At 44.2% G+C, this 23,847-nt stretch overlaps 1 protein-coding gene across 2 annotated transcripts in view; it reads left to right on the forward strand.

The window, feature by feature from the left end:
* The first annotated feature begins 9,230 nt into the window (after positions 1-9,230).
* Positions 9,231-23,847, forward strand: part of CPT2 (carnitine palmitoyltransferase 2) — a 32,563-nt gene continuing 17,946 nt past the window's right edge. For both annotated transcript variants that reach the window (XM_055306552.1, XM_055306553.1), the window contains exons 1-3: positions 9,231-9,516; positions 20,523-20,603; positions 22,114-22,220. In XM_055306552.1, the coding sequence (XP_055162527.1) occupies positions 9,362-9,516; positions 20,523-20,603; positions 22,114-22,220 (343 nt within the window). In that variant the 5' untranslated portion in view covers positions 9,231-9,361. The remainder of the gene's footprint in view (positions 9,517-20,522; positions 20,604-22,113; positions 22,221-23,847) is intronic.

Consider the following 23,847-nt stretch of genomic DNA (forward strand, 5'->3'; position numbering starts at 1 on the left):
GGGATGGAGCTCCAAGGATCCCCTCCTGCTCTCCCTTTTCCAGACCTTTGCAGCTGCATTAGAGGGTCCTGGGTCAGAGTCTCCCTAACAGAAACAACCTCCACTCCCAGCCCTCAAAATTGGCCCCTTTAAATCTTCCTACCTAAATGCCATTCTGAAGGAGGGAGAGAAGTGTCCTTGTCACCCCCTTCTTTCCTTTCTCACCGTTGCACTTGTCCCTAAAGTAGCCTGTTCCCTAGAGATGGCAGGAAGGCCTCCAGAGGAGGAGTAAGGATGTTTCTAATGGAGTGCAGCTCTCTGAGATTCGAGGGAGGGGCAGGAGACCTCTGGGCCTGGCTGGTGGGGTGCTGTGTCCAGGGATGTGAGGAAGTGGCCAGAGAAGCCCAGAGAAGTGGGAGCGGGGGACAGGGCAAAAGGGAGGAACGGGTCCCTGAAGACTCTGCCAACATCTTGCCAGCATCGATTCATGAAGCTATCACAGCCTCTCCTACGGTTTCAGGAAAACTCAGCAGTTTTCCCACGGATTCCAAAATGAGATTGGCAGGGAGCTGAATAACACACTGATTTTCCGAGAAGAGTGTGGTTAGTTTCGTGTCAGATATGAATAGAGATGAAGAAGAGTCCTGTCTCTGATGGAAACTCTCCTTCTCTGGGGGATGTGGAGTAGCCCTGAGCCGGAGCCGGGGCTAACATGTAATGAGCACGTACTCTGTCCCAGGCACTGGGACATTTAGTTCTCACACAGCAACCCTGTGAGCTGGGCACCTCAAGTGCCCATTTTTCTGATGAGATGCAGAGTTAACGAGTTGTCCCCAAACAAGCTGCTGGGAAGTAGTGGGAGCAGGACTTGAACCCAGATTGTCTCTCCATGGTCCATGGGCCTAACTGCTAGAGAAGCCAGCAGCCAAGCCAGACTCTGGTCACCAGGGATCTGCCTGCATATGGGTAAGAACGTGCAATAAACAAACCCGTCAACTCAGGGTGGGAATCCAAGTGCCCGTCACTCACTGCTCATTTTCACTTAAGTGTATTTCTTAGGGAAATGCATTCTAGGAAATCATCAGTCAACAGCCCCTGAAGCGTACTTTTGCTTTGTCTAGTCTCAATATTATCTCAAATATCTTGTGGCGTGGTCTCTGCTAATGAACAGCAGAGGGTATCAGGGGGTTACACACAGCTGATCTCCCTTGATTATAATCGATTTTCCAGCTCTCTCAGGAGCACTGCCGCTCATGGCAGGTCTGGATGACATCGTTAAAAGATACTTAAAGAGAATTTAAACCACAAAAATGAAATAAAAGCCACCAACACGATTGCTAGAAGACTGTGAACCACAGACTGGTTAGGTGGCACTGACAGGACCCTGTGGGGATTTCTGTTCACTAGCTACAGTGGCACCACCGTGTGGCAGGAATATGAACACCAGCCACAGTTTACCCCAGCTTTGAAATCTGTCCTGATTGATTTTTTTTTCTTAATTCCAGTGAGTTGCGTTATTTTAAAGTTGTATACAGAAAGTCAGGCTTTATTGTTATCTCATATTACACTATTTCAAATTATCAGGAACCCGATAGAGTACAATGTGGATGACCCATAGAGCACAGTTCAAAATTGTTCCTCCTGCCATGTTCAGCTAATTAAAGAAACTGTATGAGATAGATGGAAATTCTGATAACCTGACATTCGGTGCATCAGAGAGAGGCTTTGGTTGCATCCCATCTGAAAGGTCCTCAAAAATATGGAAACAAATTGATTTAAAGTAGCATTCTGAAATTAAACCGAAGAACTTTAGGATCTCTGGGCCAACAAGAATGTGTTGGATAATACTGTGACCCTTTAGGGGATACATGTTAATCATGTGGATTTCGTCATAGTCACAGGCTTGCTCTGGCTCAGTAGGGTGTCTTTAAATAAGTCTGATTTGGGGAATCCATGCTGGATGGATTTCATCGGTCAAACTCTTTGAGTTCTGGGAGCACCTGTTGGGAACCTTGCCTATCTTGAAGGATGGTCGTAAGGGTTAATGAGATCATATAGCTACAGTGCACAGCACAGGATGCAGTAAATGCTTTTGTGTTGCCTTTCCTTTTACTACTTGAAGTGTGCTTTGTGAATTACAAAGTGATAAATATACAAATATTATTGACAATTGTTCCCTGTTAGAATGAGGTAGGTGGTATGGGTCCAACAGAAGAGACCAGCGTTTCTCAAGCACTAATGTCCCTATGACTCCCCTGGAGCTCTTTTCAAAATGCATTCTCTGATTCTCTGCATCTGCATTTATCTGTCTACCCAATGCCTCCACCATTTAGCTTCCATGTGGCATTACTCTGTGCATATCACATCCCTCTCCATCTGTCAGTCATCCACCCACATATCCTAATAGCTGTCTATAGCTCAGATAACTCTGTTAGCTGTGAACAATAGAATGTGAATATTGGCCAGTCATTTCTTTCTTCAATTCAAGCCTAAATTGTTCTAGAGGCCTTCATTTTATTGGCCTGTCTGCAGATACTCATCATCTTTGATGGGCACCTTTGCATTGCCTCTGGGTCACCCTTGGGAAGCACTGATCTCACCATAGACCTGGAAGTCGCGTGTGACTTTTTAAATGCCAAATTCTTGACATGAGCTGACGGGATTATTTGTCATTATTTGTTCTTTTCTCATATAATTTTTAAAACATCTGATGGAGGTTTCTATGTGGTTAAATTCTGTGAGGTTTTTTAAGCCAGAGCATGTGCAGGCACACACACACACACACACACACATACACACACTCTCCCATTTAGGTTCTTGCCCACTGAAATTGGCAAAGGGGCACAAAAGAACAGGGGCCTAAGGACCCAGTGAGGACAAAGTTTTCCATTGGAAAATAGTCTCTCCCTCTCTCTTTTTAGGAAAGACATTATTTATTTGAGATTTTTTTTTAATTTTTATTTATTTATGATAGTCACAGAGAGAGAGAGAGAGAGAGAGAGGCAGAGACACAGGCAGAGGGAGAAGCAGGCTCCATGCACCGGTAGCCCGACGTGGGATTCGATCCCGGGTCTCCAGGATCGCGCCCTGGGCCAAAGGCAGGCGCCAAACTGCCGCGCCACCCAGGGATCCCGACATTATTTATTTGAAAGTGAGAGCCAGAGAGATCACAGAGGGAGAGTCAGAGGGAGAAGAGAACTCGATGCTAAGCAGAAAGCCTGAGGCAGGGCTTGATCCCAGGAGCCACCAGGCACCCCTGAAAATTGTCTTTTATTATAATCCCATCACACCTTGGTGGGACAAAGCCATTATTTTCGTGTCTTGAGAGTCCCTTCTCTCCTTCTGCCCGGTGCTGACTTGGGACGATGGGCAGAGAGGCTGCTCCTCCCAGAGAAGTCCACAAGGAAAAATGGCCACATTTGGAGGAGGCTGGAGGTGAGTTTAACCTTTCTGATGTTGGAAGAGCTCAGTGCACACAGGGGTACAACAGAAGTCAGGAATCCACTGTCACAGGGTCCAGAGAGGGGCAGAGCCTTCCTCAGAGGTGTGCTCAACTATGGGTGCAGTTTCCCCTCGCCCCAGCCCAGCATAGATGCCTTCACAGCCCCTTGTCCATTGCTTCCTGGTAACCAGGGACCCAGCGGCCTGGCAGCTCAGCTGACCAGAACCCCTGTCTGAGCTGCCTGACCTGGGTCCTCTGGACACCTCAGAAGGTACGCCTTCTAAACCACCTGGAGACCCTGTAAGATCTTTATGTGCTGACTCTCTGTTCTCTTTCTCCAGTAGTTCTGGTGTGGAAAACAAAGGCAAAAGGGAAAAATTAAACTTCCTTATAACTTACAGCCTATTCCCAAGTACTGGAGACAGGCACAGTGATCTTCCTCAAGGAGTTTAGCTGCCTCGATGTTAACACTTTGCTCATTAGCTTGACATTAGCCCACCGCCAGGATCCTGTAAAAAATCCTCTTGGGAACTTCCTTTATCTCCACCCCCACCCTCCAAGGTACATGTTAGCAATCATCCCCCAAGCATACGGCCCACTGATACATCTGAAGGGTCTCATGACTAAACATTTACTAGATAGTAGTAAATGACCTTTTCCTAACAACAGCTGACCCCTCCAAGTCCTGGAAACCTTGTTTCCAAATTCCTTGGAGAGTACACTATCCCTAACCCCCTCCCAACCTGAAAGTATATAATCAGTCACTCCTCAACCCCAGTGCAGCTCTTTCCGCCCATGGGTCCTGTCCCCATGCTTTAATAAGACCACCCTTTAACACCAAAGATGCCTCAAGAATTCTTTCTTGACCATTCACTCCCAAATCCCAGCATTTCACATAGGGTCTGAACAATGCTTCAGAAAGTGAATGTCACTGGGATCCCTGGGTGGCTCAGAGGTTTGGTGCCTGCCTTTGGCCCAGGGCGTGATCCTAGAGTCCCGGGGTTGAGTCCCACATCAGGCTTCCTGCATGGAGCCTGCTTCTCCCTCTGCCTGTGTCTCTGTCTCTCATGAATAAATAAATAAATAAATAAATAAATAAATAAATAAATTTTTTTAAAAAAGTGAATGTCAGATTAGTTATAAGTTAAAATGACAGATTTTTTTCACATACCATAAATTCTTTATTCATTGGTTTAATCAAATATCTAGTGTATCCACACATGAGTTTAAAAAGTTTTTTAAACAGCGTATCAGTCAGGGTTCCCTGGAGAAACAAAAGCAAAAGAATATATATAGATGTAAAGAAAGAGATTGATTAGGGGGAATTGGCTCACAAGATTACGGAGGCTGAGAAATCTGTCTGCAAGCTGGAAACCCAGGAGAGCTGGTGAGGTAGGTCCAGTCCAAACCGGAAGGCCTGAGAACCAGGGGTATGGGTGTTGTTGGGCAGTAGATGATGGATGTCCAGTTCAAGCAGAGAACAAGTTTACCCTTCCTCTGCCTTATCATTTTATCCAGATCCTCAGTGGATTGGATGATGCCCCCCTGCACTGGTGAGGGTAATCTTCTCTACTTCGTCTATCAATTCAAATGCCAATCTCTTCCAAAACACCCTCACCGACACACCAGAAGTAATGTTTTTACCACCAGCCTGAGCATCCCTTAGCCCAGTCAAGCTGATGCATAAAATTAACCATCACAATGGGACAGGGAGCACATTTTTTTATACTTGGGTTTCAATTTTTTGTATTTACATACTTTATCACATGCTGTTTCTCTTTAAAGATTTGGAGTTTGATATAACAAATCCCACTAAATCAGTTTTTGAGTCCTGGTCTATGAGTTTCCTTATTTTAAGCAATATTTGATCCAGGTAAGAGCTGATAGAACCAAAGAACTTGAGATTGCCAAGCCAATACTATGTGCTAGTTCCTGTAATTTCTTCAAACACCTGGGTCTCTTTTTCATTGAAATGTGAAATTTTCTGATGTTTATTTGAAGTTTATTTTCCCTAAGAACTTTGGTTTTGAATGAGAACATTACTGTAAGGGGCATCTGGGTGGCTCAGTCAGTTAAGCATCTGACTCGTGATTTTGGCTCAGGTCATGATCTCAGTCTATGGAATCGAGCTCTGTGTCAGGCTCCATGCTCAGTCAGCCTCAGCACAGAGTCTGCTTAAGATTCTCTCTCTCTCCCTGAGATCCCTGGGTGGCGCAATGGTTTGGCGCCTGCCTTTGGCCCAGGGCGCGATCCTGGAGACCCGGGATCGAATCCCACATCGGGCTCCCGGTGCATGGAGCCTGCTTCTCCCTCTGCCTATGTCTCTGCCTCTCTCTCTCTCTCTCTCTCTCTCTCTCTGTGTGTGACTATCATAAATAAATAAAAAGATTAAAAAAATATTAAAAAAAGATTCTCTCTCTCCCTATCCCCTCTCTCCCCTGTGCATACTCTCTCTCTCAAAAAAAATACATATATATATGTACATATGTATATATACACATTTATAGATAGATAGATAGATAGATAGATAGATAGATAGATAGATAGATAGATCCCGGGACTATATATAGATCCTGGGACTCTCTCTCTACATATATATATATAAAACTTTAACCTGACAACCTGATCACCATGTTCTGCTTTTTCATATGAACTTGTAGCAGAGCAGAATTCTGGGATTACTTTGATACAAACAATGTATTCTTCAGGATTTTTCTCTAAGTAGAGGAGCTTTCTTGACCTTTACACAGCAAAAGTTGGTGTTTCCAGTCTTCCTGCTCATGGTTACCAACCAAGTGATACAGGCACCAAGGCCATCCCAAAGAAAAAGAAGGAAAGCAGCTATCCATGACAGACCTTGTGTTAGACACCTGGGCACATAAATAAAAACAAGATCTCTGCCTCGGAGGACCTTAACGTTCATTGTGTGATATGAATTATAAATTAAATCAATCATAATCTATTTACAGTTTACATTGGAGGACAGAGTGCTGTGGAGCCATAGAGGGGGAGATGTGTCCTTGTGGGAAAGAGGAAAGACAAGACTGAGGAAGACTTCCTCAAGGTTGTGGGTTTTGAGGTGGGGTTTGAAGGATGTTGGAGTGTACAAGGCAGAGATGCAAGGAAAGAGCATTCTTGGTGGATGCACATCTAAACAAAAGGCATGGAGTAAGGACAATTTCTGGGAATACTGAGTAGTTCAGTGTTACAGCATAGGTCCCTGGGGTGACATGGTGGTGTTGATGAGCAAGAGTCCTTCTAGCTGGACTAAACACCAAATTGACAGGAGACAGAGGAACAGAGGAAAATCAGATTTAGTAGTGTACATACAGGGAATCCATATGGACATGGGCATTCCAAAGATAGTCAAGCAAAATGAGGCATATGCATCATGCTGAACTAAGGGGCAGTGGTATAGGAGTCTGGGACTTCAGAGGGAAGGAATACAATTCATAGGTCAGTAAGAAGAGCAGATGTTTGGTGGGATGCCTGGCTGGCTCAGTGGTTAAGTGTCTGTCTTCCACTCAGGTCGTGATCCTGGGGTCCTGGGATTGAGTCCCGTGTTGGGCTCCCTGTAGGGAGCCTGCTTCTCCCTCTGCCTAGGTCTCTGCCTCTCTGTGTCTCTCATGAATAAATAAAATCTTAAAAAAAAAAAAGAAGAAGAAGAAGAAGAAGAGCAGATGTTTGGTAAATGAGATGTTTGCCCTGCAATACATGTGGGTCACTCAGATAAAATTTATCTCTGCTAATAATCCTTATTCTGGGAAACACCCCCCCCCCCAATTTAGATTCTTTTATGTAATTAAAGGATGGGCAAAAGTTTCTCTCCAGCTTGCAGGGTCTTGACTGCTTTCAACTCAAAAGAATCTTCAAGTCAGAGTGGCCTATCTCAGCGTGGCCTGCCTTCAACCCTACAGTGAGGATTGGAAAGGCAGAGGAGGGCCAGAATTGGAAGGTCTTGGCCACTGGTATGAGGGGCTGGATTTGTTCCTATCAGTCATGCACCCATGGAAGGCTTTTGAGCCCTTTTTCCAGCTGTTATATTGGATGGATTAGTACTATTCCTTAGCCTTCTGTTTCTAGAAATAATACTGTTCTTCTACTGGGTCTGCTGTTTTCTCTGTGTCCTCTGATCCCCTTAGCTCTATATAGCTCCTAACGTTTGCTTCAGGCTTCAAGGTTTTGAAAGCTGTCTGAATTGGGTGGAATGATTTTTTTTAAATTTTTAAGTAGCCTCCATAGTGAGCTTGGAGCCCAACACAGGGCTTGAATTCACAACCCTGAGATCAAGACCTGACCTGAGATCAAGAGTCAGTAGTTTAGCCGAACAAACCACCCAAGCACCGCTGGTGGAATAATCTATTTAAGGAAAGATTTCATACTCTCTCTCTCTGGCCCTATACACTGTAGGCAAATGGCACTGATGTTGTTAGGTTTGGGTCAGCTTTGTCTGTTTTCCCCTCAGGGAAGGCAGATTAGATATTCAGTATTTTTAAGTTTTATGTTCAGTTCTTAAGGGTTTGTAGTTACCACTGTATAAGTGTCAGAGCTGGTCTGTGATCTTTCTGCTCAGCCAGGGGTACCTAACTAGATTAAAGACAGAGCAGAGACCAAAACTCAGGTCTTCTGACTTTCCGGCCAGTGCACTTTCTGATGTGCTCCTGCTTCCGCCACTGCTTGGCCAGCCAGGGGACAGACCAAATGCACCCAGTACCTCCATCACAGAGGGCCATGACGAAGAGAGCTGAAGCTAAGAAAAATCCAAGTTCCCAGAATGGAATTCTGTACCTCAAGCCAGCCAACGTGGTTTTATGTCTTTTGATAACTTCTCTTTCTTCTATGACATGGGAGCAGAGAGCAGGGACCCGAGTGTGGTGGGGTTATTTGCTTTGTGATGGGTGAGAGCCAACAGATCTCTGTCCCAGGCCTAAGCTCTTAGAGTCCGAGTTGGAAGGAAACTTGGGGGTGCTGTGTGGTGACGGGCAGCTTCGTGTAGTCCACAGAGCACGGAAGACTCCCTAGAACCAGCGGCAGACCTCCCCCGAGCCGGAGCCGGAGGCCGGCCGGGCATCTCCCCGGCTCCCGCTCCTGCACACATTTTCTCTACCACCACCTCGCGGGCGGCCGCAGGGCGGCTGGGCGGCGATGACCGCGGTTACGTGCGACATCTTCATAGGGCAGACGTCACGGGTCACCAGTTACAACCACCCCCGTCGCCACCATTTCCTGCCAGGCACTGTACCAACCAAATCACCTTATTTCATATCTAGGATCGAGAAAAGTACTTTGATCGGTCGTAGACCTCTATTTCTTAGACGAGGAAACAGAGGCTTAGAAGTTCTGCCCACGATCTCGTAGGGACCTCGTAGGGACGGACGGAGCCTCCACCAGATTTAGGTTTAGCAGATTTTGTTTGTTTGTTTGTTTATTCGTGAGAGACACAGAACCAGGGTCCATGCCGGGAGCCGGATGTGGGACTCGATCCGGGGTCCCCAGGGTCACACCCTGAGCCAAAAGCAGGCGCTAAACCGCTAAGCCACGCAGGGATCTCCAGCTCACGTATTTCTAAACACTGTTTTCAGCTTTGCTTTTCCTTCAGCTCCGGTTTCTATTTGCTCCGAAACAGGAGCAAGGAGCAGCTTCGGATCCCCGTCTCCCCGGCTGCCCTGGTTGCTGAAGGGACACCCGCAGGGAGACCTCAGAGCCCGGAGGCGGTGGCGCCATCCCCCCCGCGCCGGGCGCGCCGGTGGGCGGGGCCTTCGGTGGGCGCGCGCTTCGGTGGGCGGGGCCGGGGCCCGGAAGTGGCTCGGCGGGCGGACGGCGGGCGGACGGGAGCCTCTGCTGACTCAGTGACCCGGCTACCCCGGGGGTGGCGGCGTCACCCCAGTCCTCGCGGACTCCCCATCCTCCGCCTTCTCGCCGCCGCAGCCTCCCGGGACGATGGTGGCCCGCCTGCTACTGCTGCGCGCCCGGCCGCGGCGCCCTGCAGGGGGCCCAGGACCCGTGCGTCGGCGCCTTAGCGCAGGCTCGGGGTCCCGCGAGTACCTGCAGCGCAGCATCGTGCCCACTATGCACTTCCAGGACAGCCTGCCCAGGTGAGCCCGGCCTCCCGGTCCCCGCCGCCCGCTGGGGTCGGCCCCAGCCTTCGCTCCAGTCACTCACGACTCTTCTGCTTAACCTGCTCCCACCCCCAGACTCCTACCTGGGACGCTGTCGCAACCCGAAATGTGGAAATCCTGTCACTTTGAGAATCTCCTGGCACCGGACCCTCGGAACGTTCGCATTCCTTACCAGGACACCCCCCTCCCCCCATTGCTCGCTCAGATTCTCCATTTTGAGCCCTTCTCTGATTCTCTTCTCCAGGAACCCAGCTTCCATCCAGATACCCAAGAGTCCCTCACATTTCTTCCTGAAAAACGTCCACCCTGCATATCTCCAGTACCACCCTTACCCCTCCAACTAGGGTGTCCCCTGAAGTACTTTCACGACTGCCCTGTATTCCTGCCCAGAATATGGACAGGCCAGTTCCTGATACATAATAGTTACCCTCCTCAACTTTTCCCAGCGCTCCACCTTCTTCAGGCCTGTTGCTCAGCCCTGGCTCTGCATGCCTCCAGTCCTCTGCCCATCTTCACCCAGCACACTCCTCGCGTGCTCACCTACTCTCCTCCAACCTCAGCCTTTAAGTCTGACTTCACCCCTTCCAGACCTCGATTACCTGCTAGGTTTCTTTCCCTAAGATGTCCTCCCTAACCCACATTACCCTCTGCAGCTTTAGCACCCTCGAAGAATTCTAGACAACACCCTCAGTGCCCATCTTAAACTCTTATTCAGCTTAAATCTAGAACACACCCAAATTTTTGTGTTCCTCCTCACCTTAGCTTACCCCCTCCACCTTCTAAAACACTTCACCCAGAGTCTACTTACCCTATGAAAACAATGCCAATAAACCTACCTCTCCCTTTCCCTCATCCAGTATTTATTTTCTTGCCTTTTTTTTTTTCACCCAGTATTTTCTTTAATTCAACTTCCAGTTTTTCCAGTCTTTGAACTCCCAGCCTTAATCTGACCTGCTAGGGCTCCTTTTCCAATGTTAGAAATTTCCTGAAATTCATTTACCCTCAAAGACCAGACTTTAACTTCTCTGCTCACTCACCAGTTAGTTCTTGGTGCCAAGTCCCAAATTTGTCTCAAAAACCCTTCTCACTTCCTTTCTCACCAAACTGCCACCTGGGATCTTCCCAGCCCAGGGATTGGAGGCCAGGTCTCCCCACCCCTTAAACAGAGATTGTATCCCAGGTGTCACCCCCAACTACTGGGTTGCTGTTTTTCTCCATATCCAGCAACCTTATCACCCACTGTTATCTTTTCCCTCCCCCACGCTCTCAAGAATAGCATCTGAGGTGGTTCTTGTGAAATAGCAGTGTGCAGACATTTAAAGCAAACTGAAATGAAACTATCTAGCCCCAGCCCCACTGCTTAAATTTGTCAGGAGAAAGGGAAAAAGAAAACATGGCCTTTATGCCCATGGGCGAAGCCTGGGACAGAACCTCCTCCTTAACTTCCTGTGTGTGAGCTGAGCCGATATGTGGGGGAAAGGTGAAGAATGACAGAGCCTGTCTTCACTTGCCAGGCCCAGTAGCACTTGACTTTTCTGTAAGCCTGGGCTCCGCTCAGATCTAAGATCAAAGGGATTTTCTCCCTTTTCAAATTGGAAAGCTGGGAGTAACACTTGAGATCATTTCCTCCAACCTACAGAGCAAACATCTATAGGAATTGAGTTACAAAGAGTAGCACTGAGTCATCACCCATGTATAACTTCCAGCAAGGACCACCAGGCCTCCAGTACCTTCGCTGTAAGTGGGTGGTTAGATGAGATGAGATTCCTTTTATCTCAGATTCTAGACTGGTAAAATGTATTATCTTTGGCACTCATTTTGATGTTCCCCTTGGTGAAAAACCCTACCTTTGAAGTCTGGTAGAATTTGATTTCAGATTCTAGATGTGACACTTTGTAACTTCAGGCAATTCCATTAAATTCTTTGAGCCACAGTTCTTACGTGCAAGGTAGGAATGAACACAGGCTTCAGAGGGTTATTGTGAGGGCAGAGTGAAGTAAGATGCCAAAAATATCCTAATTAGTTTTCCTGGGGAAGTCCCTTTGTGGTAGTCCAACTGGGTCTCCCTCTCTCTTCCTGTCCCTGTCATATCACTGCTGCCTTTTTTTCTTTTTAAGATTTTATTTATTTATTTGAGAGAGAGAGAGCAGGAGTAGGGGTGGAGGCAGCAGAGGTAGAGGGAGAAGCAGGCTCCCCGCTGAACAGGGAGCTTAACTCTGGGCTTGATCCCAGGACCCTGAGATCATGACCTGAGCCGAAGGCAGACGCTTCACCTACAGCCACCCAGGTGCCCCATCATTGCTGCCTTCTGACCACTTTCCTCTAGGTACCTTTGCACTGCCATTTGTTTTTTATTTAGGTGTTATGATTTTTTCTTTGCTCCTTTTTAGTGTGCTCAAATATGTATCACATAAAATTTAACATTTTAACCAAAGTTTTTGCTGTTGTTGTTGTTTAAGATTTTATTTGTTTATTTATTCATGAGAGATGCAGAGAGAGAGGCAGAGACATAAGCAGAGGGAGAAGCAGCCTCCATGCAGGGAGCCCAATGAGGGACTTGATCCCAGGACCTCGGGATCATGCCCTGAGCTGAAGGCAGATGCTCAACCGCTGAGCCACCCAGGCGTCCCATTAGGTGTTATTTTTAAGTTCCATATTTATATACACTGAACAGTTAGCCTCAGAATATCAAACTAAGTCTCAAGGGGACAAAGTGGATCAGCCTGATGTACTCACATTATTAATTTGAGAAACATTTATTGGTATGGATTTGGAGACCAATCAGCCATGGTGGGGAGCATACCATACAGTGGGGGAGATTTGACAGGTAGACAGATAGTTAAAATAAGAATGTGATAAATGGGAAGCAGCATTTCGTAGTGGCTAAGATTGTCAACCTGAAAATAAAGAGCTGCAATGAGATCCAAATGAATGTTTATTTGGGATGAAAGGACTGCATTGTGGGGAGCACAGATTCAAGTAAATAAACCCAAATAGGATTCCTGCTTGTAGGGTGAAAGCAACAGATTTTTATGAGGAACAGGAAGGAGACAGCTGAGTTGAATAAAAGAGGGGAAAAAACAGTTCCTATGCATGTTTACAAGCCAAACTACTCCAAGTTATACATTAACTGCTGACTTTTTTTTTTTTCCAGAAAATCCATAACCATCAGTCATGTGATCAGGGTGTCTGTTCTTCTGTTGACTTTTCAAACAATTGTTTAAGACAATGACATTTTGTCCAAAAGGTTTGGCCAGTTCAAAAAAAATCAAGTAAGGCAGTTTCTCTACCATGGCTGCTCCAACTCCCTTTTAAAATGGCTCTAGTCCTGTCAGTTTTCCACAAGATCATGAGGCAAGAGTCAGGTCTGATTTTTTAATTCAGCACCCCTTCATACTAGCTGCATGGCTGTGAGCAGGTCATCTAACCTAAACACTGGAACGATAATATTCTCTTTCCCTCAGGATTGTTAGAATTAAATACTCTGATATGAAGCACTTAGTAGGAATCTGGCACAGAGTAACAAGTACTCAGTAGATATTCACAAGTACTACAGCTGCAAATGTGTTGCCTGTGTAGGATATAGTTGGTGACAATTATTGTGTTGTGTCTGTGTGGAGGTCGGAGTGACAATGCCTGGTTGAATAAGAAAAACTTCATAGAGGAGGTGGCATTTGAGGACTTTGAAGATCACCAAGTGAGAGGAGTGAGGAAAGGGTAGAGCAGCTTGTGCCCAGGAACTGAAACCTGAAAATACATGGCATGTTCAGAAATATTGAGAAGTTTATGGAGGGTCCAGCTCAAAGTTTTGGGCTGTAAGTTATTAGTTGGGCTGAGTGTGTGTGTGTGTGTGTGTGTGTGTGTGTGTGTGTCTGTGTGTGTGTGTTAAGATAGCAATTAGGGAAGACCCATTTTGTCTTTTTTTTTTTTAAGATTTTATTTACTTATTTAACAGGGAAAGAGTGCACACACAAGCAGGAGGAGTGGTAGGGAGAAGGAGAAGCAGGCTCCCCACTGAGCAGAGAGCCTGACAGAGGGTCCATCCCAGGATCCCGGGATTATGACCTGAGCCATAGGCAGACAGTCAATCAGCTGAGCCACCCAGGCGCCCCCTCCATGTGTCTTTAAAAAAAAAATTGGTCACCATTTTAGGCCTATAATTGATTTTCAATAAATGTCAATCTGTTTTTTTCTTTTAATCCCTAATCACTTTAGATTATAATTGGTGATCCAGACATAATGGGCAGGTTCTCTAGAATTCAAATGGGAGACTAGTTTTGTGAGGCCAGAAGTTCCTGAGTCTGAAGGATAACAGGGCCCTAGAGGCATGTCCTTAGATTAGCTTTATCCCAATGATAACTAGATTGTATAAAAATATGAAAGGCTGTTTAGATGTGTTCTTGGCAGGAGGAACAGTGAAGTATATGCCTGCTGCATGGCAGCTCTGGGTAATAAGTAGCATGATACTTAAGTAGTAAGATACTTAAGTAGCATGATACTTAAACAGAGGGAATGAGTAGGGAGATAAATCTGCTTGGTGCTGACTTTTCTTCCACCTTTATTATAGCAGATCATGTTTAGATAGGGATTTTCTAGATAGCAGGTGGGGAGGAACCCACGTGGTTAGGATGGACCTGCCAGGCACCCCACAAGGCCCTAACTCTACTTCTTTCAAGGCCCCTGGTGAGTCACATTACAGGGGCACAAGGAAGTGTAGTGTATGCAGAACCACTTTTGGTGTTTTTTGGTTTTTTTTAAGATTTTATTTATTTATTCATAGAGACAGAGAGAGAGGCAGAGACACAGGCAGAGGGAGAAACAGGCATCATACAGAGAGCCTGACGTGGGACTCATCCATGGTCTCGAGGATCACTCCTTGGGCTGCAGGCGGCGCTAAACTGCTGCGCCACCGGGGCTGCCCTTGTTCTTTAAGGAACTGCAGAGAGACTAGGGGTGACCTCACAACTTGATTTCTAATATAGAGAATAAATGTTGACTGTAAGTGAACACTTATTGGAAAGCAGTAACTGGCCTTTGTGGTAACAAGTTATAGAGACCCCAGTTAAATTGGCTTATGCAACCAGGAATATAGGGACTCAGACCTGAAAAATCCAGGTTGGATTAAGGGGCTCAAATGAGGGACACCTGTGTAGCTCAGTGGTTGAGCGCCTGCCCTGGCCCAGGGTGTGATCCTGGGGTTCCAGGATCAAGTCCCATATCAGGCTCCCTACATGGAGCCTGCTTCTCCCTCTGCCTGTGCTTCTCTCTCTGTCTCTCTCTCTGTTTTTCATGAATAAATAAATAAAATCTTTAAAAAGGGGGGGGGAATCAAATGATGTCATCGAGACTCTTTTGCCTTTCCACTCATCCCTTTGCATTTGTGTAATTCCATTCTTAGGCAGGCTTTCTCCTTATGGTGACAAAATGGCACCATCACAACATCGTTTACACTCTAATCTCTCAGTGACCTCAGCTAGTAGGGATTTCCCCTAACAGTTAAAAAAAAAATCCTGTAATTTAGTTTTATAGGTTCTTCCTGGGTCTCACTGGGTCTGAACCAGTAAACTCCAAGGCCACTGGTCAGTCACTCCACCTGAACCAAAGGGACTTGAGTAGGAAGGGGCGCTGTTACCAGAACAGCAGGAATACATGGAAGGCAGACAGAACAACAGAACTGGTGAAATGTTCTGCTAGGCTGTGAGGGACCGGCGCTGTGCTAGTTCCTTGGGGACGTGAACAGTCTAGTGGCAGAGTTTGGATCTATAAGATTTGAGGACTGAGTAGATAATAAAACTTCATATTTATCAAGTGCTTACTACGTCTTAGGCACTGTTCTAAGTCATTGACAAAGATTGCCTCATTTAATCTGCACAGAACCCTTGGAGGTACATATTAATAGTATCCCCATTTTATAGGTGAGGGAAATTAGATGTAGGCTGGGTAGTGTGCCCAAAGTCATATGGTCGTGAATGATGAACCCAGATTAACCACTGTGCAGTGTGCTGGCTTGCAGGGGGAGGAATCAACGTGACTCCTGAGTTAGCAGTCACAGAATTGTGGAGAGGCCTTAGAGACCACCTCTTTCAGTTCCTTCATCTCACTGAAGACAAAACTGATCACCAGAGATGAAAAGGAACTTGTTTTTAAAAAATTTTAACAGCTTTATTGAGATATTGTTCACTTTTTTAAAGTGTACAAATTGGGGCACCTGGGTGGCTCAGTGGTTAAGCATCTGCCTTCAGCTCGGGTTGTGATCCTGGGGTCCTGGGATCGAGTCCTGCATCGGGATCCCCAGAGGGAGCCAGCTTTTCCCCCTGCCTGTATCTCTCCCTCTCTCTGTGTCTCTCATGAATAAACAAATAAAATCTTTAAAAATAAATAAAAGTGTACAAATTCAGAGATTTTTTTGTATAATCCCAGAGTTGTGTGACTATCACCACTGTCTAGTTCATGTCAGTCCCTTCTCCACCCCTGCCCCCAATCACCCATACACATTAGCAGTCACTCCCCATCCCCTCCAACCCCAATTGACATACCTTCTGAAAAGCGACTTATTTGTAACTAAAAGTTTTGTCTGGCTTTGATGCTTATGCTTTGCCAGCATACCACACTGACCCTAGGCAGAATGTATCTGCAGTTGGCAGGGTTATGCTCCCTTGCATACCTTCCATTTTATCCCTCAGGACCTGCTTAGAGGAGCCTGCGTAAGTGTCAGAGATGAAAGTATCTGAGCAGAGGGGCTTAGTGACAGAGTATATAGTCTGTGAGGAGAGGGCAGAGGACCAAATCTTGAGAAAACTTTAAACTTGCACTTTAAGGGCAAGAGGACATGATGAGATTTTGGAAAGAGACTCAGAAAAAGATGATGAAAAAAACCAACCAGGCAGGAAGAGAGAATTTCTTTTCTTCCTTTCCTTTCCTTTTTTTTTTTTTTTTTTAAAGATTTTACTTATTCATTCATGAGAGACACGGAGGGAGAAGCAGGCTCCCTTCTGGGAGCCCAATGAGGGATTCGATCCCAGGACCCCAGGATCACAACCTGAGCCAAAGACAGACGCTCAACCACTGAGCCCTCCAGGCATCTAGGAAGGGAGAATTTCTAACTCCATCTTTGACATCCTTAAGGATCTCACAGTTTGCAATCTGATGGTGAGAGGGACATAACACATAACCCACTAAGGGTGCAAGAGAAGAATCAGGGATGGATAGAGGGCAAGGGAAGAAGTCATCAGTGTCTGTTCTCTGTCAGCCCACATGCCAGTGGAGGTCAGAGAAGAGGTTTCGAGGAAGGATCTTAGTGGCAAGCTCCCCTCTGTGTGTATCACTGTAATCATAAGAGCCAGTTCTTCCCAGCTCCACATTCAGTGACGTGTTGGCACCTTGAAGTTAGCCTGGTAGGAGATTTTCAGAAAGTGGTAAATACTACAGATCAGGGCATCACCCCCTGCCCACCCAAGGGCTTGTTTACTAACGCACCACCCCTTGGAGTAGCAAACAGATGAGGATGGGGTGGTACAGTTGGCTTTGAGAGGAAAGAGACTTGTTTAATGTTGATGGCAGCTGGTGGGGGTAAGGAGGGTCCCGGTCCTTCCTAGAAGTTGGGGAGTGGCTTTCTTTGGAGAGAAATCTGAAAGCAAATGGTATTTTCAAAATAGTCAGATTTTAAGAAAGGTGAGGAGGTAAGAGAAGTCCTGAAAAAGTTATAGAAGATAGGGTAGTTTATTCAGAATGCAATGGGGGTTCTTTTTTTTTTTTTTTTTTTTAAGGTTTTATTTATTTATTTGAGAGAAAGAGCCAGAGAGATCACAGAGGGAGAGGGAGAAGCAGACTCCCCACTGAGCAGAGAGCCAGATATGGGGCTCAATCTCAGGACCCTGAGATCATGACCTCAACCAAAGGCAGATGCTTAACTGACTGAGCCACCCTGGTACCCCTGGAATGAGGGTTCTAAAATCTAGTGGAGGGGCACCAGGCTGTCTGAGTTTAAAGAGCATGTGACCCTTGATCTTGGGGTTGTGAATTTGAGCCCCATGTTGGGTGTAGAGATTACTTAAACAATTTTTTTTTTTAATTAAAAAATAGGGCAGCCCCCGTGGCACAGCAGTTTAGCGCCGCCTTCAGCCCGGAGTCTGATCCTGGAGACCCGGGATCTAGTCCCACGTTGGGCTTCCTGCATGGGGCCTGCTTCCCTCTCTCTCTCTCTCTCTGAATAAATAAATAAATAAATCTTTAAAAAATTTTAAAAATAAATACCTAGAAGATCTAGTGGGAGTAGTCAATGAAGAATAACAGTTAGCTGGGGCCAAACTGGATGTCACTGAGTAGATGGAAAGAAATAGATAATATGTTGCTAAGTACTTGATATTATTTCATTTGATCCTCATAGTAGCCAGTGAGCTATTATTTAACAAATAGAGAAAGAGGGAGCAAAGAGATAAGAAATTTCCCAAAGATTACATGAATAGTAGGTGACAGTCCAGGGGGCAAACCCAGATCTGTGGGATTCCAAAGACTGCGAACTTCACCTCTCCGTATACTAGACATGTTGATGATAAACATGGGCTAAATGGAGCTGGAACTTGATAGCATTCTAGACCTCTCTGTGAGGCAGTTCCTCCCTCTAACCCATAGGCAGGGGATGGAATCTGAGGGACAGCAAGAAATTTGCCACCTGTAACCATATAACTAGAAATGAAGTAGCAGAGCTGGGACTTAAGCCAAGGTCTCCTTCTACATCTCATTCTCTTTCCACTGTGGCAGTAGTTCTTACACTTTTACATTTCACAGATCATTAAAATTATGGGGAAAAATATTGTTGTTGACATTATTTCCTAAAAGAAAGGATCTTTATGAGGCCTCTGGGTGGCCACCTTCAGCTCAGGTCATGATGATGGAGCCCCACATCAGGCTCCCTGCTCAGCAGGGTGTCTGCTTCGTCCTCTCCCTCTGCCTGCAGCTCACCCTGCATGTGCACTCTCTCTGTCTGTCTCTTTCTCTCTCTCTCGAGCTATCAAATATATAAAATCTTTTTTTTAAAGGACTTTTAGTGACTTCTGTCCCCCAACCAAAAAAATCTCAGAACTAAGGGCAGACTTTTATTTAGTTTTACTTAAATCCAATTTGGCAACATACAGTATAACACCCAGTACTCATCACACAAGGGCAGACTTTTAAATGAAACACATTTAGCTTTGTGGAAAGCTCACTATACTGTTGGTTTTTTCATTTCACTGAGAACCAGTAACTTCATAACCATGGCCATCATTTGCTAAAGTATTAGATAATCCGGTGATGTGGACTATATTGCTATTTGGCATTTACACTGAAAGCATTTTATATAAGGCAAAAAAAAAAAAAAACACCTGGTAAATTTGGCATATCATTGTCTTTTAAACCAAATTTTATATGGAGGAACACCTAGATGGCTCACTCAGTTAAGCATCTGACTTGATTTCGGCTCAAGTTATGACCTTTGGTTGTGGGATCAAGCCCTGCTTCAGACTCTGTGCTCAGGGCAGCTTCTGCTTTAGAATCTCTCTCACTCTCCCTCTCATTCACTCTGTTAAATAAATAAAATCTTTAAAATTTTTATATAAAAAACAGGCAATTTACAGAAAACTGGTATCCATGATAAAAAGTTTATGATTTTTTTATCCATACTTCCTTAATTTAGTTCTGAAGGGAAATTGAGAAAATTCCGTTTCTGTTGTATTAATAACCTCCAAATAAATCATCATTCCAAAAACTTGCTTTTCCCCACTAGAACAAGTTCAGGCTAGAGTTAACACTTGAGCTTTTAATAAGGACTATTTTTATAAAACTGCCTTTGCTTTGAATTTAGAATTTTGTTTAACGTGAAGAACTTTTGTTAATGTCCCTACCATATTAAAACAAAGTCTTGAGAAAAGTAAGTAGGTAACTATAATTATGAGGTATCTGAGGTAGTATTTGGGATTTTCTGTGTAAGTTCATGAATAAAAAGACCATACTCCACAGTGTTAAAGTGTGAATCATTACTCAGTGAAGCCTAAGTCCATAATGGCTCTAAATTATTCAGGTTAATTTTGACATCATGTTTTTGATAAACATGCATTGAAAGAGAAACTGAAGAATCACAGTGTATCTTATAGTAAGGTTTTAAACATAAACTATGTTTTATGGATGGATAACTTTCCAGTTTTCCTAAATGACTGCTGTATTTAGATATTTTGAATATATCAGTATTAATTTTAAGTTGGCAGTGCTAACTTGGCAAACTATGAGTAAGTTTTGGTACTACAGGATATATCATTCAATAAAATTACTGACATGAAAAAGCAGATACACCTCACTGTGCTGTCTGTGTGTTTTCCTTTCACGGTGAACCAGTAGCTTCATCACCATAGCTGTCATTGGGAATGCACTGGTAGAGAATGAGTAAGGAGGCAACAGGAAGATCTGATTCTCTGCATAGGACTCTTGGCGGCTCGGCATGACTTCATGCTCATTCCATATTTGGCTGGCCCTTGGACAGACCCGTGTTTCATTTCTGTATGATTCTCTGTCATAAAATGCACAAGAAATTTTAAAAAATAGAACTTTCTTTTCTCCATCTCAGGGGAGAAAAAAGCAGTTGTCCAAACTAATGATAGAATAAAAACTGCCAGTACAGGGTTAGCACAGGTATCAGAATTGTGACCAGAAAACAGGAATGCTTTGGATAGCTTCTATTTCACCATTTTGAATCTATTATTTGAATATTTAGCTTGCTTATAAAATTCATCATTAAGACATTAAAAAATTCTAATTATACTTTTTAAAAAGTTACCATTGACACTTGCATTAGTAAATCCTTCTATTCTGATTTGCCTGTGGCTTTCCATTATTGGTTTTTTGGGGAAGGAAATTAATTATCCAGTAATTATTTATTAGTTTGGGTTTATGAAGCTAACTGATTTCTTTCACATATTGTCACCCTTACACTTAACGTATTTTCTTCCCAGGCTGCCTATTCCCAAACTTGAAGACACCATTAAGAGATACCTGCGTGCACAGAAACCTCTCTTAGACGATGGCCAGTTCAGGTATATGCTGAGAACCATGAATGACCATAGTTGGGTGGTTCAAAAGAGGCTGGCAATTAGTAGTGGACCTAGCTTCAGGAAATGTCTGTGATTTAGTTGAATCTCTGGGAACCTGGGACCTAGTCCTTACATTTTCAAGTTCAGGAAATAGATTTTCACCCAGGAAGGGCTGAGCCAGCCCTGAAGCGAGAGTCTCTCTGACTAGACTCAACAGGCAATGGCTTGTAAGCCAGAATGCCAAATTTGTACTATATCCTGTCAGGTGGGCCTGGAGGCCAGCTGGTACATGTACTCTCTATAGGAAGTTCTTTGAGGAGAGCATATGGCAGGCCAGAATTTTGCTTGGTGAGCATGTGTAATGAGTTGGGTAGTATGCCCCCCAGATTCATTCCCTTCTTGGAACCTTAGTATGTGACTTTATTTGGACATAGGATTGTTGCAGGTGTAATTAGTTAAGGTAAGGTCATACTGGAGTAGAATGGGTCCTTAATCTGGTATGACTGGTCCTTAATCTGGTATCCTTATAAGAAGAGGAGAAGAGATACAGACACAGACCTTGATGACAGAGGCAGATTGGAATGCATCAATAAATAAACCAAGGAATGACAAGGATAGCTGGTAACACCAGAAAGACCAGAGTCTCCCCTAGAGTCCTGAGAACATGGTTCTGTCAACATTTTGGACTTCAAAGAACTATGAGAGAATAAATTTCTATTGTTTTAAGCCATGCAGTTTGTGGATGTTGTGGCAGTCCTAGGAAGTTACTTCAGCATGGAATTGGATGATAATACTGGATATTGTCAAAAGTGGGTTGTGTTAAGTTCTTGTATCCCAGTGCAGTTCACTTTTCCATATTGGAAGGTTTTGTGCAGATAACTGGCACTATCATTAGAATCCCGGAGTCCTTCCCTGAACAATGGTGGAGGATGTAGATGAATCGTTCACAATGTATTCCTCTGCTTTTAAATATTTCATATTAGTCACTTTTGAAGCCTCTCTTGATATGGTAATGATTTAATAGCTACCAATTACTAAGTATTATGTTTTAAACTATCCTGAATCCTTAGCTTTAAAAATATTTTTTATTCTCATAAAGTAGTATATTATCTCAGTTTTACACATAAAGAAACTGAGACTCAGAGAGATCAAGTGACATGTCCAAGGTCACTTAGTTTGACAGTGACAAAGCTAGAATTAAAAACTCAGCTCTTCTTGACTCTAAAGCCTACTTATGTCCTTTTCTCCATGCTGACTGGAGATGCTCAGCTCCTAGATTACAGGTTGTTTTATGAGATGTTGATTGATCTTCCCAACCAGTCATTTTAAGAAGCTTTCCTAAATTTATCTGTTTTGGATTGACTGCTATTCTTCTGATCAGAGAGATTTTCTGGTCTTAGCCTAGGGATATACTACCAGGAACCCAATTTCATTGTAAGAGTTCTTGGCCATGAGTCCAGAAATCACATATTCCCTGCCATGGACTGATTCTGTCTTTTCTTGAACATTTCAGGAAAACAGAACAGTTTTGCAAGAGTTTTGAAAATGGGATTGGAAAAGAACTGCATGAGCAGCTGGTTGCTCAGGACAAGCAGAATAAACATACGAGCTACATTTCAGGTAGGTGGACTGGACTGTGGGTGTGATATTCCCTGAGCCCTCCACAATGGAAAGTAAGGCATCTTTCCTCCTGTTTTGGTCTTAAAATATTTTTGGTAAGACCAGCTTACCAGAGTAATGTCTCATCCACTCTTTCTGAGGTAACATTAAGGCCAAATGAGTTCCTCCTTTACTAAGATCTCACCTGGAGTTTGTGCTGAAGAGCCTAATCATTGATTCTGTGAAAAGGATGCAGGATTAAGTCCTATGCCCTGTGTATATCATCCTAGATCCTTCACAATGTGGCATAACTGATCTTTCCAGCCTCATCTCTTTTGTTACCCACACTCTCATGCCTCAACGAAACTTGGCAGCTCACTGTTCTCTCACCCTTTTGTCTTTCGTTCTTCTATGTCTTTATCCATGTTGTTCCCACTACCATTTTTTAACCTAGCAAATTCTTTCTTTAAGACCCAAGTATGTGGTTGCCATAAATGTTGGTGGGGGTTGGGGTGGTGGTGGTGGTGGGGAAACTGAAGGGGGTCGAAAGGTACTAACTTCCAGTTATAAAAGAAAGAAGTCATGGGGTATAATGTATAGCATCGTGACTGTAATTAATAATACCATTGTATATTTGAAAGTCATTAAGAGTATAGATCCTAAGAATTATCATCACAAGAAAAGACAATTTTGTGACAGTAGTGGGTAATGCATGTTACCTAGACCTATTGTGTTGATCATTATACAATATATACAGATACCAAATCATTGGGTTGTACACCTGAAAGCAATATCATGTTTCATTGTCAGTTACATCTCAATTTAAAACAAAAAGAAAAAAAACAAACAGGTGGGCATGATTTTTCCAGGGAAACTTGCAGTCCTCCTCCCTCTCCATTCAGTTGATTGTTTCCACCTCTGTTCCCACAGCACTTCTTTTAATTCAGTTTATATATATGTATATATTTTTAAAGATTTTATTTATTTATTCATGAGAGATACAGAGAGAGAGAGGCAGAGACACAGGCAGAGGGAGAAGCAGGCTCCATGCAGGGAGCCCGTTGTGGGACTCGATCCCAGGTCTCCAGGATCACACCCTGGGCGCAAGGCAGGCGCCAAACCACTGAGCCACCCAGGCGTCCTATAATTCAGTTTATATTTTAATAAGGTTATACATGCACATAGTTTAAAGAATCAAATAGTTGTGCCGGGCTTCTTTGGAAAAACAGCAAGTTCCTGACCCTCCTCTAAGTTTCCTGCTCCTCACTTTCAGCCAGTCCTTCTTTTGACCCATATCCCCATCCTCCTACATCTTCACTTTTTCAGCTGGAAGACCAGATTTGGGCAGTGTCTATATCCCTTCCACATGCCCAAGTGTACAGGCACACATTCCATTCCATGGTTACCACTGTGCTTGTCATTTTAGTTTGCTCAATACTTACTGTTTATACTGTTAGGACCATATGAACACTATCGTCAGCTGAGTTGTGGAGCATATTGAAATTATTGTTCCTATTCCTGTATGAACGTTTTTTTCCTGACATTGATAATTTCTTATGCGTTTGTTTAGTTTTCTATGTGTTTAATAATTTATTGGGGAAGTTTTTTTTATCCTCTCATCTTCCTTCATAGTCTGTCTCCAAGGTGC

Source organism: Nyctereutes procyonoides, unplaced genomic scaffold (genome assembly GCF_905146905.1).
Source record: "Nyctereutes procyonoides isolate TBG_1078 unplaced genomic scaffold, NYPRO_anot_genome, whole genome shotgun sequence".
NCBI classification, from domain to species: domain Eukaryota; kingdom Metazoa; phylum Chordata; class Mammalia; order Carnivora; family Canidae; genus Nyctereutes; species Nyctereutes procyonoides.